At 41.7% G+C, this 18,592-nt stretch overlaps 2 protein-coding genes across 5 annotated transcripts in view; both read right to left on the bottom strand.

Annotated features, from left to right (window-relative positions):
* The window catches only part of LOC102415675 (survival motor neuron protein), a 32,489-nt gene extending 28,709 nt beyond the window's left edge, over nucleotides 1-3,780 (bottom strand). For all 4 annotated transcript variants that reach the window (XM_006078195.4, XM_025270877.3, XM_006078197.4 and 1 more), the window contains exon 1: nucleotides 3,651-3,780. In XM_006078195.4, the coding sequence (XP_006078257.1) occupies nucleotides 3,651-3,725 (75 nt within the window). In that variant the 5' untranslated portion in view covers nucleotides 3,726-3,780. The remainder of the gene's footprint in view (nucleotides 1-3,650) is intronic.
* A 10,694-nt stretch (nucleotides 3,781-14,474) lies between these two features.
* On the bottom strand, nucleotides 14,475-18,301 carry SERF1A (small EDRK-rich factor 1A). The gene is made up of 3 exons (XM_006078194.4): nucleotides 18,127-18,301; nucleotides 17,017-17,125; nucleotides 14,475-14,741 (listed from the first exon to the last, which is right to left on the bottom strand). Exons 1-3 carry the CDS (start codon nucleotides 18,131-18,133, stop codon nucleotides 14,669-14,671), a joined length of 189 nt encoding a protein of 62 aa, XP_006078256.1. The 5' UTR covers nucleotides 18,134-18,301; the 3' UTR covers nucleotides 14,475-14,668.
* Between the last annotated feature and the right edge of the window lie 291 nt (nucleotides 18,302-18,592).

The following is an 18,592-nucleotide window of genomic DNA, read 5'->3' as shown; positions in this document are numbered from 1 at the left end:
GGAACATTTCATGCAAAGATGGGCTTGATAAAGGACAGAAATGGTATGGACCTAACAGAAGCAGAAGATATTAAGAAGAGGTGGCAAGAATAGACAGAAGAACTGTACAAAAAAGATCTTCACGACCCAGATAATCACGATGGTGTGATCACTGACCTAGAGCCAGACATCCTGGAATGTGAAGTCAAGTGGGCCTTAGGAAGCATCACTACGAACAAAGCTAGTGGAGGTGATGGAATTCCAGTTGAGCTATTTCAAATCCTGAAAGATGATGCTGTGAAAGTGCTGCACTCAATATGTCAGCAAATTTGGAAAACTCAGTAGTGGCCACAGGACTGGAAAAGGTCAGTTTTCATTCCAATCCCAAAGAAAGGCAATGCCAAAGAATGCTCAAGTGAAAGTGAAAGTGAAATCGCTCAGTCGTATCCAACTCTTTGCGACCCCATGGACTGTAGCCTATCAGGCTCCTCCGTCCATGGGATTTTCCAGACAAGAGTGCTGGAGTGGATTGCCATTTCCTTCTCCAGGGGATCTTCCTGATGCAAGGAATCGAACCCGGGTCTCCCGCATTGCAGGCAGACACTTTACCGTCTGAGCCACCAGGGAAGCCCCAAACTACCGCACAATTGCACTCATCTAACACGCTAGTAAAGTAATGCTCAAAATTCTCCAAGCCAGGCTTCAGCAATACGTGAACCGTGAACTTCCAGTTGTTCAAGCTGGTTTTAGAAAAGGCAGAGGAACCAGAGATCAAATTGCCAACATCCGCTGGATCAAGGAAAAAGGAAGAGAGTTCCAGAAAAACATCTATTTCTGCTTTATTGATTATGCCAAAGCCTTTGACTGTGTGGATTACAATCAACTGTGGAAAATCCTGAAAGAGATGGGAATACCAGACCACCTGATCTGCCTCTTGAGAAATTTGTATGCAGGTCAGGAAGCAACAGTTAGAACTGGACATGGAACAACAGAGTGGTTCCAAATAGGAAAAGGAGTACATCAACGCTGTATATTGTCACCCTGCTTATTTAACTTATATGCAGAGTACATCATGTTAATACTGGGCTGGAAGAAGCACAAGCTGGAATCAAGATTGCTGGGAGAAATATCAATACCTCAGATATGCAGATGACACCACCCTTATGGCAGAAAGTGAAGAGGAACTAGAAAGCCTCTTGATGAAGGTGAAAGAGGAGAGTGAAAAAGTTGGCTTAAAGCTGAACATTCAGAAAATGAAGATCATGGCATCTGGTCCCATCACTTCATGGGAAATAGATGGGGAAACAGCGGAAACAGTGTCAGACTTTATTTTTTTGGGCTCCAAAATCACTGCAGATGGTGACTGCAGCCATGAAATTAAAAGACGCTTATTCCTTGGAAGAAAAGTTATGACCAACCTAGATAGCATATTGAAAAGCAGAGACATTACTTTGCCAACAAAGGTCCGTCTAGTCAAGGCTATGGTTTTTCCTGTGGTCATGTATGGATGTGAGAGTCGGACTGTGAAGAAAGCTGAGTACCGAAGAATTGATGCTTTTGAAGTGTGGTGTTGGAGAAGACTCTTGGGAGTCCCTTGGACTGCAAGGAGATCCAACCAGTCCATTCTGAAGGAGATCAGCCCTGGGATTTCTTTGGAAGGAATGATGCTAAAGCTGAAACTCCAGTACTTTGGCCACCTCATGCCAAGAGTTGACTCACTGGAAAAGACCCTGATGCTGGGAGGGATTGGGGGCAGGAGGAGAAGGGGACGACAGAGGATGAGATGGCTGGATGGCATCACTGACTCGATGGATGTGAGTCTGAGTGAACTCCAGGAGTTGGTGATGGACAGGGAGGCCTGGCGCGCTGCGATTCATGGGATTGCAAAGAGTCGGACACAACTGAGCGACTGAACTGAACGAAAAACACGATCATGCTATTGATTCTCCTTTAAATTCATAACCACAAATCTGAAGTAGGCCTTGAATGTTGCCTAGCAACAATTCCACTACATTTAATCCAACACTCACCCATTCTCCTAAAGACTCACTTCCTACCTTCTCTCTTCCCTAACCTCCAACACCTGACCCCTGCTCCCTCCTCACTACTGATGACTTGCTTTTTTTACTGAGAGAATAGCAACAATCAAATGGAGAAGGCAATGGCACCCCACTCCAGTACTCTTGCCTGGAAAATTCCATGGATGGAGGAGCCTGGAAGGCTGCAGTCCATGGGGTCGCTGAGGGTCGGACACCACTGAGCGACTTCACTTTCACTTTTCACTTTCATGCATTGGAGAAGGAAATGGCAACCACTCCAGTGCTGTTGCCTGGAGAATCCCAGGGACGGGGGAGCCTGGTGGGCTGCCATCTCTGGCGTCACACAGAGTAGGACATGACTAAGTGACTTAGCAGTAGCAGCAACAATCAAAACAGAATTTTCATAATCTCCTGCCACTCTATCTGCCCATCGACACAAATCTGTACCCATATAACTGAACTGTCAATATTTCTAACAAAGGCCAAATCTATTCCCTCCTACCTACTCTAGAACATTGCTGCCGCAATCCTCTTCTTTCTTCTGCGAAATCAATTATATCGTCCTTATTGGATCTTTCCTATCAGCCCACAAACACGCTGAAACATTGTTCCCATCTTCAAAATAAAAAACCAATTAAGAATCCTCTTTATCTCACTCCCTCTCCATCTGATTTCTGTGTCTTCCAGTACCCACAATAAAACTTGAAATATTTGCTTATATGTGTTGCATTGAATTTCTCCTCTCCGACTATTGAACTCGCTCCAATCCCATTTCACTCAAGAATGAGTTCTAAACTACCACAACATTGTTAATCGGCTATGCTGCTGCTGCTGCTGCTGCTGCTAAGTCGCTTCAGTCGTGTCCGACTCTGTGCGACCCCATAGATGGCAGCCCACCAGGCTCCCCCTTCCCTGGGATTCTCCAGGCAAGAACACTGGAGTGGGCTGCCATTTCCTTCTCCAATGCATGAAAGCGAAGTCGCTCAGTCGTGTCCAACTTTTCGAGACCCCATGGACTGCAGCCTACCAGGCTCCTCCGACCATGGGATTTTCCAGGCAAGAGTACTGGAGTGGGGTGCCATATTCCAATACAAAAGATAAAAAAAAATTTTTTTTTTTAAAGAATAAGTTCTAATCTTACCCCCTTATAAACCTAATCTACCTGTAGTCTTCCCCATCTTAGTAAAAGGCAACTTAATCTTTTCAGTTCTTCAGAACAATCTTGGAGTTATCCTTCTCTTTCCTCTCTCAAGCCTCTATTATTGTATCCACGTGCACAACCTGTTGCCTCCGATTTCAAAATATATCCAGAATCCAAGTGATTTTGCTCTTCACGGCTAACAATTGGATCATTTCAATAAACACCTAACTAGTTTCCCTGCTTCGCCCTGGCCTGTCCCAACACAGCTCCCACCCCCTCTCAGAGCTAGGGGGTGGACAGCCAAGGGACAGTCAAGTGGCGGCAGCGCTCAAAGTCAGTACGGAGCCCAAACTGGGCGAAGGAGGAGTTTAAGGCTGAGGCTCCCAGGTGGGGCAAGATGTAGAAACATGCGGATCACGGCCGCGCAGTCAGCGGACCGGCTGGGGAAGGAGCGCGGGGGTCGGTGGGCGACAGCGCGGCCTCAACCTCACCTCGCCAGTGCCGCGCCGGAACAGTACCGAGTCCTCTGGCTCCGGGAAGCCGCCACCGCCTCCGCCCATCGCCATGGCTAGCCTGCTGCCGGGTGCGCGGCGTGGGCTCCGTCCCTTGGCGAGTGACGACTTCCGCCGCCCGGCCTCTGGGACCGGAAGAGCATGGCGGCCGGGGACTGTCGGCCGGCGTCAAGGGTGCCCCGCGTGCTCTCCGCCCGCGGGCGCCACCTGCCTCCGTCGGCTTCCGTCGGGCGCGTTGGTGTGCCCTCTCTGTATCCTTTAAGTTCTTTGATTTCACTCTTTCGTCTGCTCGTAGAGTGTTTCGACCCGTTTTTTGTTTTAAACAATAAGTCCTCTTAGAAAAATGGTGTTCGTTGCAGGTCACTTAGAAAATATGGGTAAGCAAGAAGTAAAAATCGGTCCATTGTTAACCGATAATTATATAGCTGCCTTTTTTTTTTTTTTAAGTGCTTTTCAGACATTCATGTACTTCTGCTAAGTTGCTTCAGTCGTGTCCGACTTGGTGTGACCCTATGGACTGTAGTCCACCAGGCTCCTCTGTCCATGGGATTCTCCAGACTGCAGGGGGTTGCCATTTCCTCCTTCAGGAGATGGTCCCCATCCAGGGATTGAATCTCCATCTCTTTGCAGTCTTCTACATTGGCAAGGATGGAAGGATGTGTGGGTCCTCAGTCATGTCCAGCTCTTTCCGACCCTATGGACTGTGGCCCGCCAGACTTCTCTGTCCATGGGGATTCTCCAGGCAAGAATACTGGAGTGGGTTGCCATGCCCTCCTCCAAGGGATCTTCATAAGCCAGGGATCGAACCCACATCTCTTGCGTTTCCTCCATTAGCAGGCAGGTTCTTTACCACTAGCGCCACCTGGGAAGCCCCTTTATGTACTTATGTTCACAGCAATCTTTTGAATTAGGGGCTGTTATTACCATTTAATGGAGAAGGAAATGGCAGCCCACTCCAGTATTCTTGCCTGGAGAATCCCATGAACAGAGGAGCCTGGCAGGCTACAGTCCATGGGGTCGCACAGAGTCGGACACGATTGAAGCGACTTAGCATGGCAAGGCGTTCCCATTTAAAGATGAGGAAACTGAGGCACAGAGCATTTACACAGCTATCTGGAATCCAGCATTCCTTTAACACGGCCCAGCCATAGCATTTGGCTTAATATTTTCCCAAATCTTCTTGTGACTTTTTGAACTTAAAAACATGAATTGTATTGTTTTTTTTAATCTTTGTGTTTACATGGGTCAAGCAAGTTTTTAGTTCTTTGTAGAAGCTTACCCTATACTTTTCTAGTATTCCTTAGCATTTAGACTTGCTAAATGGCTTCCATGTTCCTATTGTAAGTGAATTTTTTTTAAAAGTCAGGGAAATTTGAGGGCTCCCTTAGGTTTCTGTAGATACCAGAAATAGATGTATTTTTTAAACGCTCACTTAGATTTCTTCAGTCATAATTCTCACAATGGCAATATGATGCAGAAGTTTAAACAGTTTGGAACCAGGTTTCTTTTTATTTAAAGTTTTTTAGATAGACTTTACATTTTATAATACTCATCATTTAAAAAAATTTGTTGGTTTTTGGCTGTGCTGGGTCTTCCTTGCTGCATGGTCTTTCTCTAGTTGTGGCAAGGGAGCCTATTCATTATTTAAGGCGTACAATTTAGTGGGTTTTAGTATAGTCACAAGACTGTGCATTTCCACCACTAAATTACAAAATGTTTTAATCACCCCCCAAAAGCAACCTCGTATCCAGTAAAGTCACTCCACATGCTCTTCTTTTCCCAGTCCCTCACAACCACTAACCTACTGTCTAGATTTGCTTGCTCTGGATATTTCATGTAAATGGCATCATATGTGATGTTTTATGCCTTTCTTCACTTAGCATGTTTTCAAGGAGGAATTAGCTTTAATTAGTATTTAATGGCAAGTTTCTTTAATGAAAAAGTATTTCTACTTACCAGAAAGTAAAGAAGTAAATTTCCCCTTACTTGCTTCCTCAATAAAAATGAACTACAGCAATTTTTGTTATCAGAGAAAACATGTTCTTTTTTTCTTGATGGTGACATCCAGATTTGAATCACTATATGGATTTTACAAAGTTATTGCACATGATAGACAAAGCACTCAAAGCATAGGGTAGTGGATTTTCAAAGGAAACCATTTCATCAGATTTGAAGGCACTTATGTAAATATTAAATTTAACATCACAATCATGGAGGGTCCTGGGTCTGAGTACCTTGCCTGACACCAGACAGGGGCCCCGTACACATGGCTGAATGTGTAATTCCCCCTACTGCAGGAACGGCTCCATTCTCTGAGGCCCTAGGACCCTCTTACAGGCTAGTCCTGGTGGTTCTGCCCTGTACACACAACACTCTGTTTTCATATTCTGTTTTTCCTGCTAGCAGCCCCTGTGAGCAAGTGTCATCACGTTTTATCTCTGTTCTCATGAGGCAGTTCCCAGTAAGTGATGCCTAAAAAGTGTTTGGTAAATCAATGAATTGTGGGAACCCAACCCAGCTCTGACACTTCTGTCAGTAGGCTAGTCTGCTGCTGCTGCTGCTGCTGCTAAGTCGCTTCAGTCGTGTCCAACTCTGTGCGACCCCTACTAGAGGAAGGTTATTCACAGATGTATAAATGGCACTTGCGTGAGAAAGAATTTCATTAAGTAGACCTCCAGATGTTCAAGCTGGATTTAGAAAAGGCAGAGGAACCAGAGATCAAATTGCCAATATCCACTGGATCCTTGAAAAAGCAAGAGAGTTCCAGAAAAATATATGCTTAATTGACTATGCCAAAGCCTTTGACTCTGTTGATCAATACAAACTGTGGAAAATTCTTCAAGAATGGGAATACCAGACCACCTTACTGGCCTCCTGAGAAATCTGTATGCAGGTCAAGAAGCAACACTTAGAAATGGACATGGAACAATGGATAGGTTGCAAATTGGGAAAGGAGTACGTCAAGGCTGTATATTGTCACCCTGCTTATTTAACTTATATGCAGAGTACGTCATGTGAAATTCCAGGCTGGATGAAGCACAAGCTGGAATCAAAATTGCCAAGAGAAATATCAATAACCTCAGATATGCAGATTACACCACCCTTATGGCAGAAAGCAAAGAGGAACTGAAAAGGGACTGTTGGGCCATTTCTTAGCATCTGATCCAGTTGGTGAGGAAAGTGACAGCATTCCAAAGAAGGCTGTTGAAAGAAACAACTCTTGCCCAGTAACAGCTCTTTTGCTTAAAGTTGCCTTCCCACCGTCACTGGAGCTGTTTTCAAGTTATCGTGAAATGCCAACAGATGGTGTGGGTTAACTTTAACAGTAAATCATGGCTTCATAGATTAATTAATTGCTGCACAAATAAGTTGATGTATATGCTTTTAAATCTTACATAACAAGAAATAAAACAAGTCAAACCATTTTTTTCTTTGAAGAACTAAAAGAACAGAGTGTCTCTGATGATCTTGAAAACTGTATACTGGCTTCAAGGCAGATTGTTCTGTAATTTGAACAACAATAATGTAGAACTTTTCATACATGTTTATAAAATAAACCTTAGAAGAAAAAACCTTAACTTCATGAACTGGAACCAGTCTTTGTGCATATGGCATTTTCACACCAAAAACTACATTTGGTGAATCTTGGAACTTGCCATGATCAAGTAAGCGATTCAAATGATTAGTGAACAAGTTTCCACTTAGGGTAATATATATCCGTGCTGGGATGGATTGGGGGCAAGAGAAGGGGACGACAGCGGATGAGATGGCTGGATGGCATCACTGACTCGATGGACTGAGTCTCAGTGAACTCCAGGAGTTAGTGATGGACAGGGAGGCCTGGCGTGCTGCGATTCATGGGGTCGAAAAGAGTCGGACACGACTGAGCAACTGATCTGATCTGATCTGATTGTCATGTAGAACAGCCAATAAACAAAAGACCAAAACCAATTAGTTCCTCACTTTTACCTTCTCTTCAGAGTCTATCTGAAGGATAGATCAGGATATCAGAGATGTGTCAGTGATTTGTGTACAAGAATGCTCACTATTAAAGCAGCAGAAATTTGAAAATTCCAAAGGATGTTTTGGAAGAATATTTGAATGATATTATGGACAGATAGTAACATAATTCATAAAAGACATAGATATACTCACTCATCCAGTATGTATAAAGTTTGGATTCATTTCCCTCACATCATACACCAAAATACATTCTGGGTGACTTTTTATAAAGTAACCTTTGGGATGGGGGAGATTTTAAGACAGAAATAAGAAACTATGCAAGGACTGAAAACTCAAATACCTTTTGGGGGTCAAGCAGGAAAAGGAGATGAGTTAAAGAGTAAGCAATAAGGGGTGCTGGGTACTGTAATCAGTTAAGACTATCCCTCTGCATACCTCCGCACCCCCACTCACTCCACCTACTTCCCATCCTAAACAAAGGCATTCAAGTTCACAGTAAAAAATTTTAACATGTCAGGACAAGTCTGCTGGTTGTCAGTCTGCATCTTCAGTTAATAAAGAAACTGCACATTTAAATCAAAACTACAATGAGATATCACCTCATATCAGTCAGAATGGCCATCACCAAAAAGCCCACAAATAAATGCTGTAGAGAGTGTGGCGAGAAGGGAACCTCCTACACTACTATTGGTGGGAATGTAAATTGCTACAGCCACCATGGAGAACAGTATGGAGGTTCCTTAAAAACTAAAAACAGAACTACCACATAAATCCTGTAAGCCCACTCCTGGGCTTACATCTGGGGAAAACCGTAATTCAAAAAGATGCATGCACCCCAATAATCACTGGAGCACTATTTACAATAGCTGAGACATGGAAGCAATGTCATTGACCGCAATATGGATAGACCTAGAGATTACTGTACTAAGTGAAGTAAGCCAGAGAAAGATCCCATGTAATATTGCTTACATTTGGAATCTAAGAGAAAAAGATACAAAAAAACATATGTACAAAACAGAAATAGACCCACAGACATAAAAAACAAATTTATGGTTACCAAAGGGGACAAGGAGTGGGAGAGAGAAATTAGGATTTCAGAATTAACATATACACCCAACTAGATGTAAAATAGATAATGAATACAGACCTATTGCATAGCACAGGGAACTATGAAACTCAATATTTTGTAATAACCTATGAAGGAAAGGAATCTGAAAAAAATATACATATATGTATGTATAACTGAATCACTTTGCTGTACACCTGAAACACAACATTTTAAATCAACTATATACCTCAATTAAAAAAAGAAACTAGGCATTTGATCATGTAAATAACAACTGACAAAAATGATGTAAGTAAAATGAAAGGACAATAATTTAGAAAATATTTGTAACAAGAAACGTGAATATTCTTTAATATATATAAAAAAAGCTTTGTCAAATACAAATAACAGCAAAGTAAGCTAGTCATAGAAGAAAAAACCAAAAGAGCCAATAAATATTGAACAAATGTTCAAACTCTGGAAGCTCCAAATTCAGTCTGCTTGGATTCATATTCTTAACCTGCCACTAACTAGATGGGTGACCTTGGGGAAAGTCCTTAATCAAAACCTCAGTTTCCGAGTTGCCAGTCCACGTTCGATGCACGATACTGGATACTTGGGGCTGGTGCACTGGGACGACCCAGAGGGATGGTATGGGGAGGGAGGAGGGAGGAGGGTTCAGGATAGCGAACACATTTAGACCTGTGGCGGATTCATTTTGATTATTTGGCAAAACTAATACAATTATGTAAAGTTTAAAAAAAAAAAAAAAAAAAATCACCTCAGTTTTGGGGGGGGGGGCGGGAAAAAAAAAACACACCTCAGTTTCCATAAAATCTATAAAAATGAACATAACAGGACTTCCCTGGTGGTCCAGTGGATACGAATCTGCCTGCCAATACAGAGGACACAGGTTCAATGCCTCAGTTCAGTTCAGCCACTGAGTTGTGTCAGACTCTTTGCGACCCCATGGACTGCAGCACACTGAGCTTCCCTGTCTATCACCAGTTCCTGAAACTTGCTCAAACTCATGTCCATCGAGTCGGTGATGCCATTCAACCATCTCATCCTCTGTTGTCCCCTTCTCCTCCCACCTTCAATCTTTCCCAGCATCAGGGTCTTTTCAAATGAGTCTGTTCTTTGCATCAGGTAGCAAAGTATTGGAGTTTCAACGTCAGCATCAGTCCTTCCAATGAATATTCAAGACAGATATCCTTTAGGATGAACTGGTGGATGGTTGGATCTCCTTGCAGTCCAAGGGACTCTCAAGAGTCTTCTCCAACACCACAGTTCAAAAGCATCAATTCTTCAGTCCTCAGTATAGTTCAACTCTCACATCCATACATGACCACTGGAAAAACCATAGCCTTGACTAGACAGACCTTTGTTGGTAAAGTGATATCTCTGCTTTTTAATATGCTGTCTAGGTTGGTCATAGCTTTTTTTCCAAGGAGCAAGCCTCTTTTAATTTTATGGCTGCAGTCACCATCTGCAGTGATTTTGGAGCCCCCCAAAATAAAGTCTCTCACTGTTTCCATTGTTTCCCCATCTATATGCCATGAAATGATGGAACTGGATGCCATAATCTTCGTTTTCTGAATGTTGAGCTTTAAGCCAACTTTTTCACTCTCTTCTTTCACTTTCACCAAGAGGCTCTTTAGTTCTTTGCTTTCTGCCATAAGAGTGGTGTCATCTGCATATCTGAGGTTATTGATATTTCTCTCGGCAATCTTGGTTCCAGCTTGTGCTTCATCTAGCCTGGCATTTCACATGATGTACTCTGCATATAAGTTAAATAAGCAGGGTGACAATATACAAGCTTGATGTACTCCTTTCCCTATTTGGAACCAGTCTGTTGTTCCATGTCCAGTTCTAACTGTTGCTTCTTGACCTGCATACAGATTTCTCAGGAGGCAGGTAAGGTGGTCTGGTATTCCCATCTCTTTAAGAATTTTCCAGTTTGTTGTGATCCACACAGTCAAAGGCTTTGGCATAGTCAATAAAGCAGAAGTAGATGTTTTTCTGGAACTCTTGCTTTTTTGATGAGCCAACCGACGTTGACAATTTGATCTCTGGTTCCTCTGCCTTTTCTAAATCCAGCTTGAACATCTGGAAGTTCGTGGCTCACATACTTTTGAAGCCTGGCTTGGAGAAAAAATTTTGAGCATTACTTTACTAGCATGTGAGATGAATGCAATTGTGCAGTAGTTTGAGCATTGTTTGGCATTGCCTTTCTTTGGGGGTGGAATGAATACTGACCATTTCCAGTCCTGTGGCCACTGCTGAGTTTTCCAAATTTGCTGGCATATTGAGTGCAGCAGCATCTTTTGGGATTTGAAATAGCTCAATTGGAATTCCATCACCTTCACTAGCTTTGTTTGTAGTGATGCTTCCTAAGGCCCACTTGACTTCACATTTCAGGATGTCTGGGTCTAGGTGAGTGATCACACCATCATGGTTATCTGTGTCATGAAGATCTTTTCTGTACAGTTCTTCTATGTATTCTTGCCAGCTCTTAATATCTTCTGCTTCTGTTATGTGCATACTGTTTCTGTCCTTTATTGTGCCCATCTTTCCATGAAATGCTCCCTTGGTATCTCTAGTACTTGTTTGATGCCTGGCCCGCGAATATTCCACATGCTGCAGAGCAGCCAAGCCTGTACGCCACAAATACTTGAAGCCCTAGAGCCCATGCTCAGCAACAAGAGAACCCACCAAAGTGAGAAGCCTGCACACCACAAGCAGAGAGCAACCCCTGCTCACCGCAACTAGAGCAAAGCCTGCCCAGCAACAAAACTCCAGCAGAACCAAAAATAAATCAAGTATATACACAGGTATATAATTATATATATGTGTGTGTGTATATATATATATAAAAATATGTATGTATATGTATATACATATGTGTATATAAATGATCCCACAGGCCACAAGGCATGGTCAAAAAAAAAAATACACAGGATTTCTCTTATACTTTATGAAGAATTTTAAATGAATTTATAATTACCTCAAAATTTTAAAAAGATTAAAAAGATCAAGTACTTTATTTGAACAATAAATTCATTCAAGTAAGTGCCATAAAAATTAATCAAAAAACATTGTTTTGGATTTAAATTTTAATGATTAGTTACAACCTAGAAATCTTCCTTATCAATATCTATATTCTTTTGAAGATGGAAATTTTCTCTAGATTTTTGAGAATTAACATTTAATTATTTATTGCCATGCCTTGAGGGCCTGTAGGATCTTAGTTCCCTCAAGTGATGTGTTAGTCGCTCAGTCATGTCCAGCTCTTTGTGACCCCGTGAACTGTAGCCTACCAGGCTTCTCTGTCCATGGAATTCTCCAGGCAAGAATACTGGAGTGGGTTGCTATTCCCTTCTCCAGAGAATCTTCCTGACCCAGGAATCGAACTGGGGTCTCCTGTATTGCAGGCAGATTCTTTACTGTTTGTTTACTAGTTCCCTGACCAGGGGTCAAACCATCCCTACTCCCCACCCCTGCCCACTTTGGAAGCTCAGAGTCTTAACCACTGTACCAGCAAGGAAGTCTCAAGAATGAACTTTTGAAAAGTCCAAAGTCATTCCTCTCCACAGGATATTTTAGACATGAAAATTATTCATCTTTTAAAAAAGGAAATAAAGGGGGACTTCTCTGGGGGTCCAGGGGTTGGGACTCTGCTCTTCCACTGCAGAGCGAGTGGGTTGGATTCCTGGTCAGGGAACCAGGATCCTGCTGCATGCCACTCAGTTTGGCCACAAAAAAAAAGAAACGATGTGGCTTCAAGCATAATAAGCTCTTTGTACTCAAGGCTTATCACTCTGTAAAGAAATTCTGGAGATAGAATTACAGAAATCAGACTCATAAAGAATCTTTGTGGTACAGTCTTCTTCATTATATCTTTCATTGCAATGTAACTTAAGCTGTTGTAGTCCTTTTGACCTTGTAAGCACCATCAAATAAAGTGGATTTGTTTTTTTTTTTTTGCCATGTGGTATGTGGGATCTTAGTTTCCTGGCCAGGATCAAACCCATGCCCCTGGCATTGGAAGTGCAGACCTCTAACCACTGGACCACTAGGGAAGTTCCACCATCATATAAAGTTTTGAAGATGAAAGGTAACCCCCACAATAGAACACAGCTTTATTTTAACTGAAAATCTGTGTTAATATGAAGATAACTCAAGCTAAAAAACATGTTTGCCTTATTCGTATTAGAGACACTTAGGATTCCATCCTGTTTATGGTTGGTACCATTGGTAAGTGACCTATCACAAGATCACTAGAACCATCATTAAGATGTTAGGTGAACTCTTCAAGATCTGTCCATTCATGTAGTGGTAGATGTAATAGATGATTGGTAAAAACCTGAATTGTATGATGTGAAAAATCAAATATGTTGAGTAATACTTTAAAGTTATTCATCACTTCATGATATTTTTATTCTTCTTGCAATAAATATGCATGTTTACTTCAGAATAGAATGAGGTTTCAAACATCAGTTTCTCTAAGTTAATGTATTTCCAAATTTAAAATCAAGTTACAAATTTTTGAAGCGTCTCAGAACAGATTAAAATTGGCAAATATAGATAATAAAGGCAGTGGATCAGCCAGTAAAAAGCTAGTATTAAGGTTAAAAGACAAAAGCAACTAAAACTACAATTAGATGCTAAGTAATACATAAAATAAAAAGATATAAAATATATCAAAAACATAGGCTGTGGAGAAAAGGAAACACTTGTACACCGTTGGTGGGTGTGTCAATTGATGTAGCCACTCTGGAAAACAGCATGGAGGATCCTTAAAACACGAAAAATAGACCCACCATATGACCCAGCAATAACACTCTTTAGAGTATCTGAAGAAAATGAAAACACTAATTTGAAAAGATGCATGCACCCCAATGTGCACAGCAGCATTATTTACAATAGCTAAGATATGGAAGCAATCTAGTGTCCAATCAACAGATGAATGGATAAAGAAGATGTGGTATATATGTGTGTGCAGATTCACACATACACACAAATATTACTCAGCAATTAAAAAAAAATGAAATTTTGCCATTTGCAACATTTGCAATGGTGGGAATTATGCTTAGTGAAGTAAGTCAAAGACAAATACCATATAGTTTCACTTACATGTGTAAACAATTAGACTGCAATAAAAAATATTAACATATCCATAAAAAAAGAGGCACTCTTAGAACACTAAGAGTGAATCCTAATGTAAACTATGTACTTTGGGTGATAATGATGTGTCAATGTAGGTTCATTAGTTATAACAAAGGTACCACTCTGGCTGGGGATGTTCATCATGGGGAGGCTATGCATGAGTAAGGCCAGGGGGTATACCAGAAATCTAATAAATTTTGCTGTGACCCTAATTTTGCTCTAAAAAAATAAAGCCTATTAAGAAAGGCACTTATTTCAGAAAATTTTAAAGCTGTAAGTGAGTTCTTACTGAGACTTCATTTAGTTTACCTTCTTTTAGTTGTTGTTCCAAGTGGTTTGCACTATTTTGTAAATTCTTCAAGCAAACTAGTTGACTACAAAGCAAAAATAGATAAATGTATCTTAAATTCTGCTATACTATGTTATATATGTTATATTAGTATATGCTATATATAAACTATTATACTATTATATATTATAAAGTAGACTTTAAAGATCTACTTTAACAAAGTTTATGGCAAAGATTCTAGATTTGTATACACGATCCTATTACCTGATCATATTACCTTTTTAATAAATTATATAAATGCTCACTGCTGATAAAAAAAATAATGTTCACCAATATGTCATATGCATGGTTAGTATTTTATTCTTTAAAGAATGGTTCTGAAACATCACACTAAATCAGGTTGAAAGGAAAAGTTTAAAATAGTTTTATAAGGATATAACATATGTACTGACTGTTCACTCTACAAAATCTTGATCATAGAGCTTATGATACACCTAGTTAGCAGTAGCACCCAGGTTTTCCAGATAGTCATTATTTCTCTCTTGTTTGCATAGACTTCCTCTCATTGGCTGCCTTCTGCTTTTGTTGCATGATCTCAGAGTCCCTATAACGGGGAAAAAGGCTGTAAGTCGTTACAGAAAAATTATGTTCTCCTTTGTATTCTATAATAATCCATTCAGTATCATAGAAGACAATTTAAAAGAAGATATACAATTTCATGTCTTTCCGTTTTCATGGATGGAGATGGAATGAATGGGAAGGCAAAGAACGGAAATGCTTTGAAGTCAGGTCTTATTTTGAATACAATTTGTGTTCAGGTATGTGTGTGTGCCCTTATGTTTCATATATACCACACATATACACATCATTTGACATGAGGCAGTTATATGCAGAAATAATGGCAATTATTCTTGGTTGTCAACACAGTTAATTCACTCTAAATTTCTTCATGAAAGGGGCATTTCAGAAGTGTTCTAGGTATCTTAAATGATACCCAGGATTAGGACATAGATGTCATTATATTAAGCAATTCAGTTTCTTACAAGCCAAAAGCCAAAGAGCTAGTGATGAAAAATGGATTACACTCAAACAGGATATTCAGGGCATTTTCTTAACCCTTTGTGTCTCTGGTTGAACCTGCAAGTACTAAGAACTAAGACCAAACTACCTGGGCTGGATGGTCCATGAACCCATATTAAAAACATATTACACCACTATATATTGATCAGCTCCAATGTGCCAGGCACTTTGCTGGCTCTGAATTAAATCCCACAACAACTTTGAGTTATTGTCTTTATGTTTCAGGTTAAAAAGTTAAAGGCTTAGAGCTAACTCATCTGCCTCAAATCACATAAAAACCAAGGTTTGTCCAGTTTCAAAGTCTAGGCTCTTTTCTATATTGTCACTGCATATTTCATATTAGGCTTTAATTCAGGATGAGTAGCTCTGTCCACGTCATTAAGACATTTCTGTAAAGCCAATAGCAAACATAAAGAATGAGAAGGAAGGAAAAACAAGACAGTTACCCCCAAAAATGAGGTATCCTGAATAAAAACAGTTACTTTTCTGTTTGTAACCAAACCCTGCTGCGTTTGCTGTATGACACTAGCAGTGTTACTGAAGTTCAGAGCCTCCCTCTCTCATCGCACGCACTGAGCCTAATACTGCTTCTCAGGGTTGTGATGAATAGAGGTTGATACAGAGCGCCTAGCACAGAGCTTTGTAAATAGTGGGCAGTCATTAAGCAGTGGCTATCACTAAGCCACGCTGAACTAGGCTTCCCAACAAAAATATGATTTCAGGGTTACTGACCTGTACCACTCCCCTGATTAGTTCACCTCTACTCCTATCTAAGCAAATTTAAAGCAAAGCTTATCACTTTAACAATAAATGTCACAGAAAGTGTGAAGTGGTAACTAAGGGATTCAACCTCATGGGCTGTGTATCAGAATCACCTAGGGAACTTTTAAAGTCAGGTTTAACTTAAGTATAATAAAACGTACTACCTAGAGCACCTTTTGGGGGGCTATGTTGCATGGTGGCATATGGGATCTTAATTCCAGGACCAGCACAGAGTCTTAGCCACTGGACCACCAGGGAAGTCTCCCTAAAGCACCTTTTAATGTCCAACCCCAGACCAATTAAATCAGGACTGGGTGTAAGGCATAGGTTTGAGCAGACGTCAAGGTTTCCCAGGTGGTTCTAATGTGTAGCCAGGCTTGAGGACCGCAGAGAAGCCATAAAAATGAAGCCTGTGTCATCAATTATTGACCTGATCTCCAAGTTCCACATGGACAACAAAATTTGATTTTAGAAAAAAATTAAATTTTGCTAACTTTTTTTTTTAGAAAAATGAATGATTTTCCTAAAAAACCCTTAAGCTGTAAAGTATTTCTGTAGCAACTTTATATTATTTGTCATTTATAGTCATATATCAAGGCTGTACATCTGCATTCTCTCCAATTCAGTGGCTTCTGAAGATATAACTACATATACTTTGTGTCTTTTTCAAAAGAGTTATCAATATAATTGGTGTGTCATACAGACAAGTATAGGTAGGTTGTCTGCTTTGAAAATGTTTATCCTTAGCACCTAACAATGCTTTGCACACAGAAGCTAAATGAAATTCTTACGGTTGTTGTGGAGTTGAATGAAATTCTCTGCAAGACAAATTATAGCTTGAGAGCTGCAAATTCTTCATCCATGAGTTGGGATAATGACTACCCCACATAGTTTTAGTATGACTGGCACATAACCCATAGGCAGCTGTTACCTGTTCCTGCAGGTCAGACCTCATTCTACTAAGGACTTCAAAACTGCTTTCCATTCTTCAAAATGAAAAACTTCTGTGACTTTAGAATTCCTTCACTATCACTTACCGCTGCTTCCTCTGAGAGGTAGTCAGGCTATCCTCTTTTCTTTTTCCCTTACTAATTTCCTGGGATTTCTTCATGTTCTTCTGGCGGGCAAGTTCTCGTTGATTTCCACCTACAAAGAGAAACAGCCATGTTATTTTTCCATCTCCAAAATTGATAATTCCATTCTAGGGTTCTTATTTAAAAGGATTTGAAGTTTGCCTTTGAAGACACGAGCCAGCAGAGTACTGCATGGAAAGGTGTTTAAGGATCTGACGACAAGAAGGAAGCTTAAAGGTAAATACTTAAGGTCTTAATAATATTATGGTACCCGTTAAGGTGCTCCCTGACTATAAATACCGGACCTCTTAAAAGAGGCATTCCAATGGTCTGTCTATATGGGCCAGTATCCTAAAATAAGGTCTGGCTTTTTGAGATGAAGAGAGAAAGATCCATACCACAGATCATATCTCGCACACATTTTGTTGTTTTTAGTCGCTCAGTTGTGTCCAACTCTTTTGCGACGACTGTAGCCCGCCAGACTCCTCTGTTCATGGGATTTCCCAGGCAAGAATACTGGAGTGGGTTGCCATTTCCTTCTCCAGGGGATCTTCCAGACCCAGGGATCGAGCCTGTATCTCCTGTATTGGCAGGCGGGTTCTTTACCACTGAGTCACCAGAGAAGCCCTCGCCTAAGTTGGCCCATTGTCATTCAACCGTTAAGCGAGCAAATACAGCTGCTTTCAAGACAGTACCTTCCAGGGCCAAACAAAGACCTAAAGAGGAGACCCAGTGCTCATTAGGCCTCAGGACTTTAAGTAGTTAAGTACCAGCATAAACCACCTCCAGACCTAGGACCTCGATCCCTGGGATCTCCACACACCTCACCTCCGGGGAGGGGTTCCTTACGTGTCCACTCGCACCTGTGAGACAGACACCTAACCTGCCGGACCTTTCAGGCCGGACCAGACTCAATCGCCCCTCTCCCTCCGCGGACTAAAAATCTGGTCCGCGTAGCTGCTAGACCGAAGGGGTTTCACCAGCCCGCCCCTGCCTCCTCGCCCGCCACGCCGCGGAGCTCGACTTCCTCGCAGGACACTCCCCGCCGCTTTCCCTACACGTCCGCACACTCACGGGCCATGATGACAACCGGACCGAGCCTGGAAGAGAGCGACTCGGAAAAGCAACGACTCGCTCGCACGCTCAGCCGCCGTCCCCACCCGTTGATCTGGAAGACTGAGCCCTCGCCGGCCCCCCGCCGGGATACGCCTGGGCTCTGCCGGCGGCCCCGCCCACCGAGACCCGACAAAAACAGCCGCCGGCGTGGCCGGCGAGCGACTGCGCGTGCGCGGCCAGGAGGGCGGGGCTGTGCTCTGCTGGGGCTCCGAAGCCGCAGCTGCAGGAGTAGCGCCATAGGTTGGTCTCAGGCTTCTCTTTGGCCGTGCAAGTTTGGTAGTGTCCTGAAAGCGGGTCCTTGAGTCTGAGAGAGGTATAGGCGTTTGGGGATTTTCCCCTCTGTATCCAGGGCAGTGGGGCTTCACTAGCCCCCATATTTTTGGTAAAGACGTAAACACAACAGTATCTATAACTTTTTCGACAA

The sequence above is a fragment of the Bubalus bubalis genome, chromosome 19 (assembly GCF_019923935.1).
Source record: "Bubalus bubalis isolate 160015118507 breed Murrah chromosome 19, NDDB_SH_1, whole genome shotgun sequence".
In the NCBI taxonomy this organism is placed as follows: Eukaryota; Metazoa; Chordata; class Mammalia; order Artiodactyla; family Bovidae; genus Bubalus; species Bubalus bubalis.
This window is presented reverse-complemented; position numbering and strand designations above follow the sequence as displayed.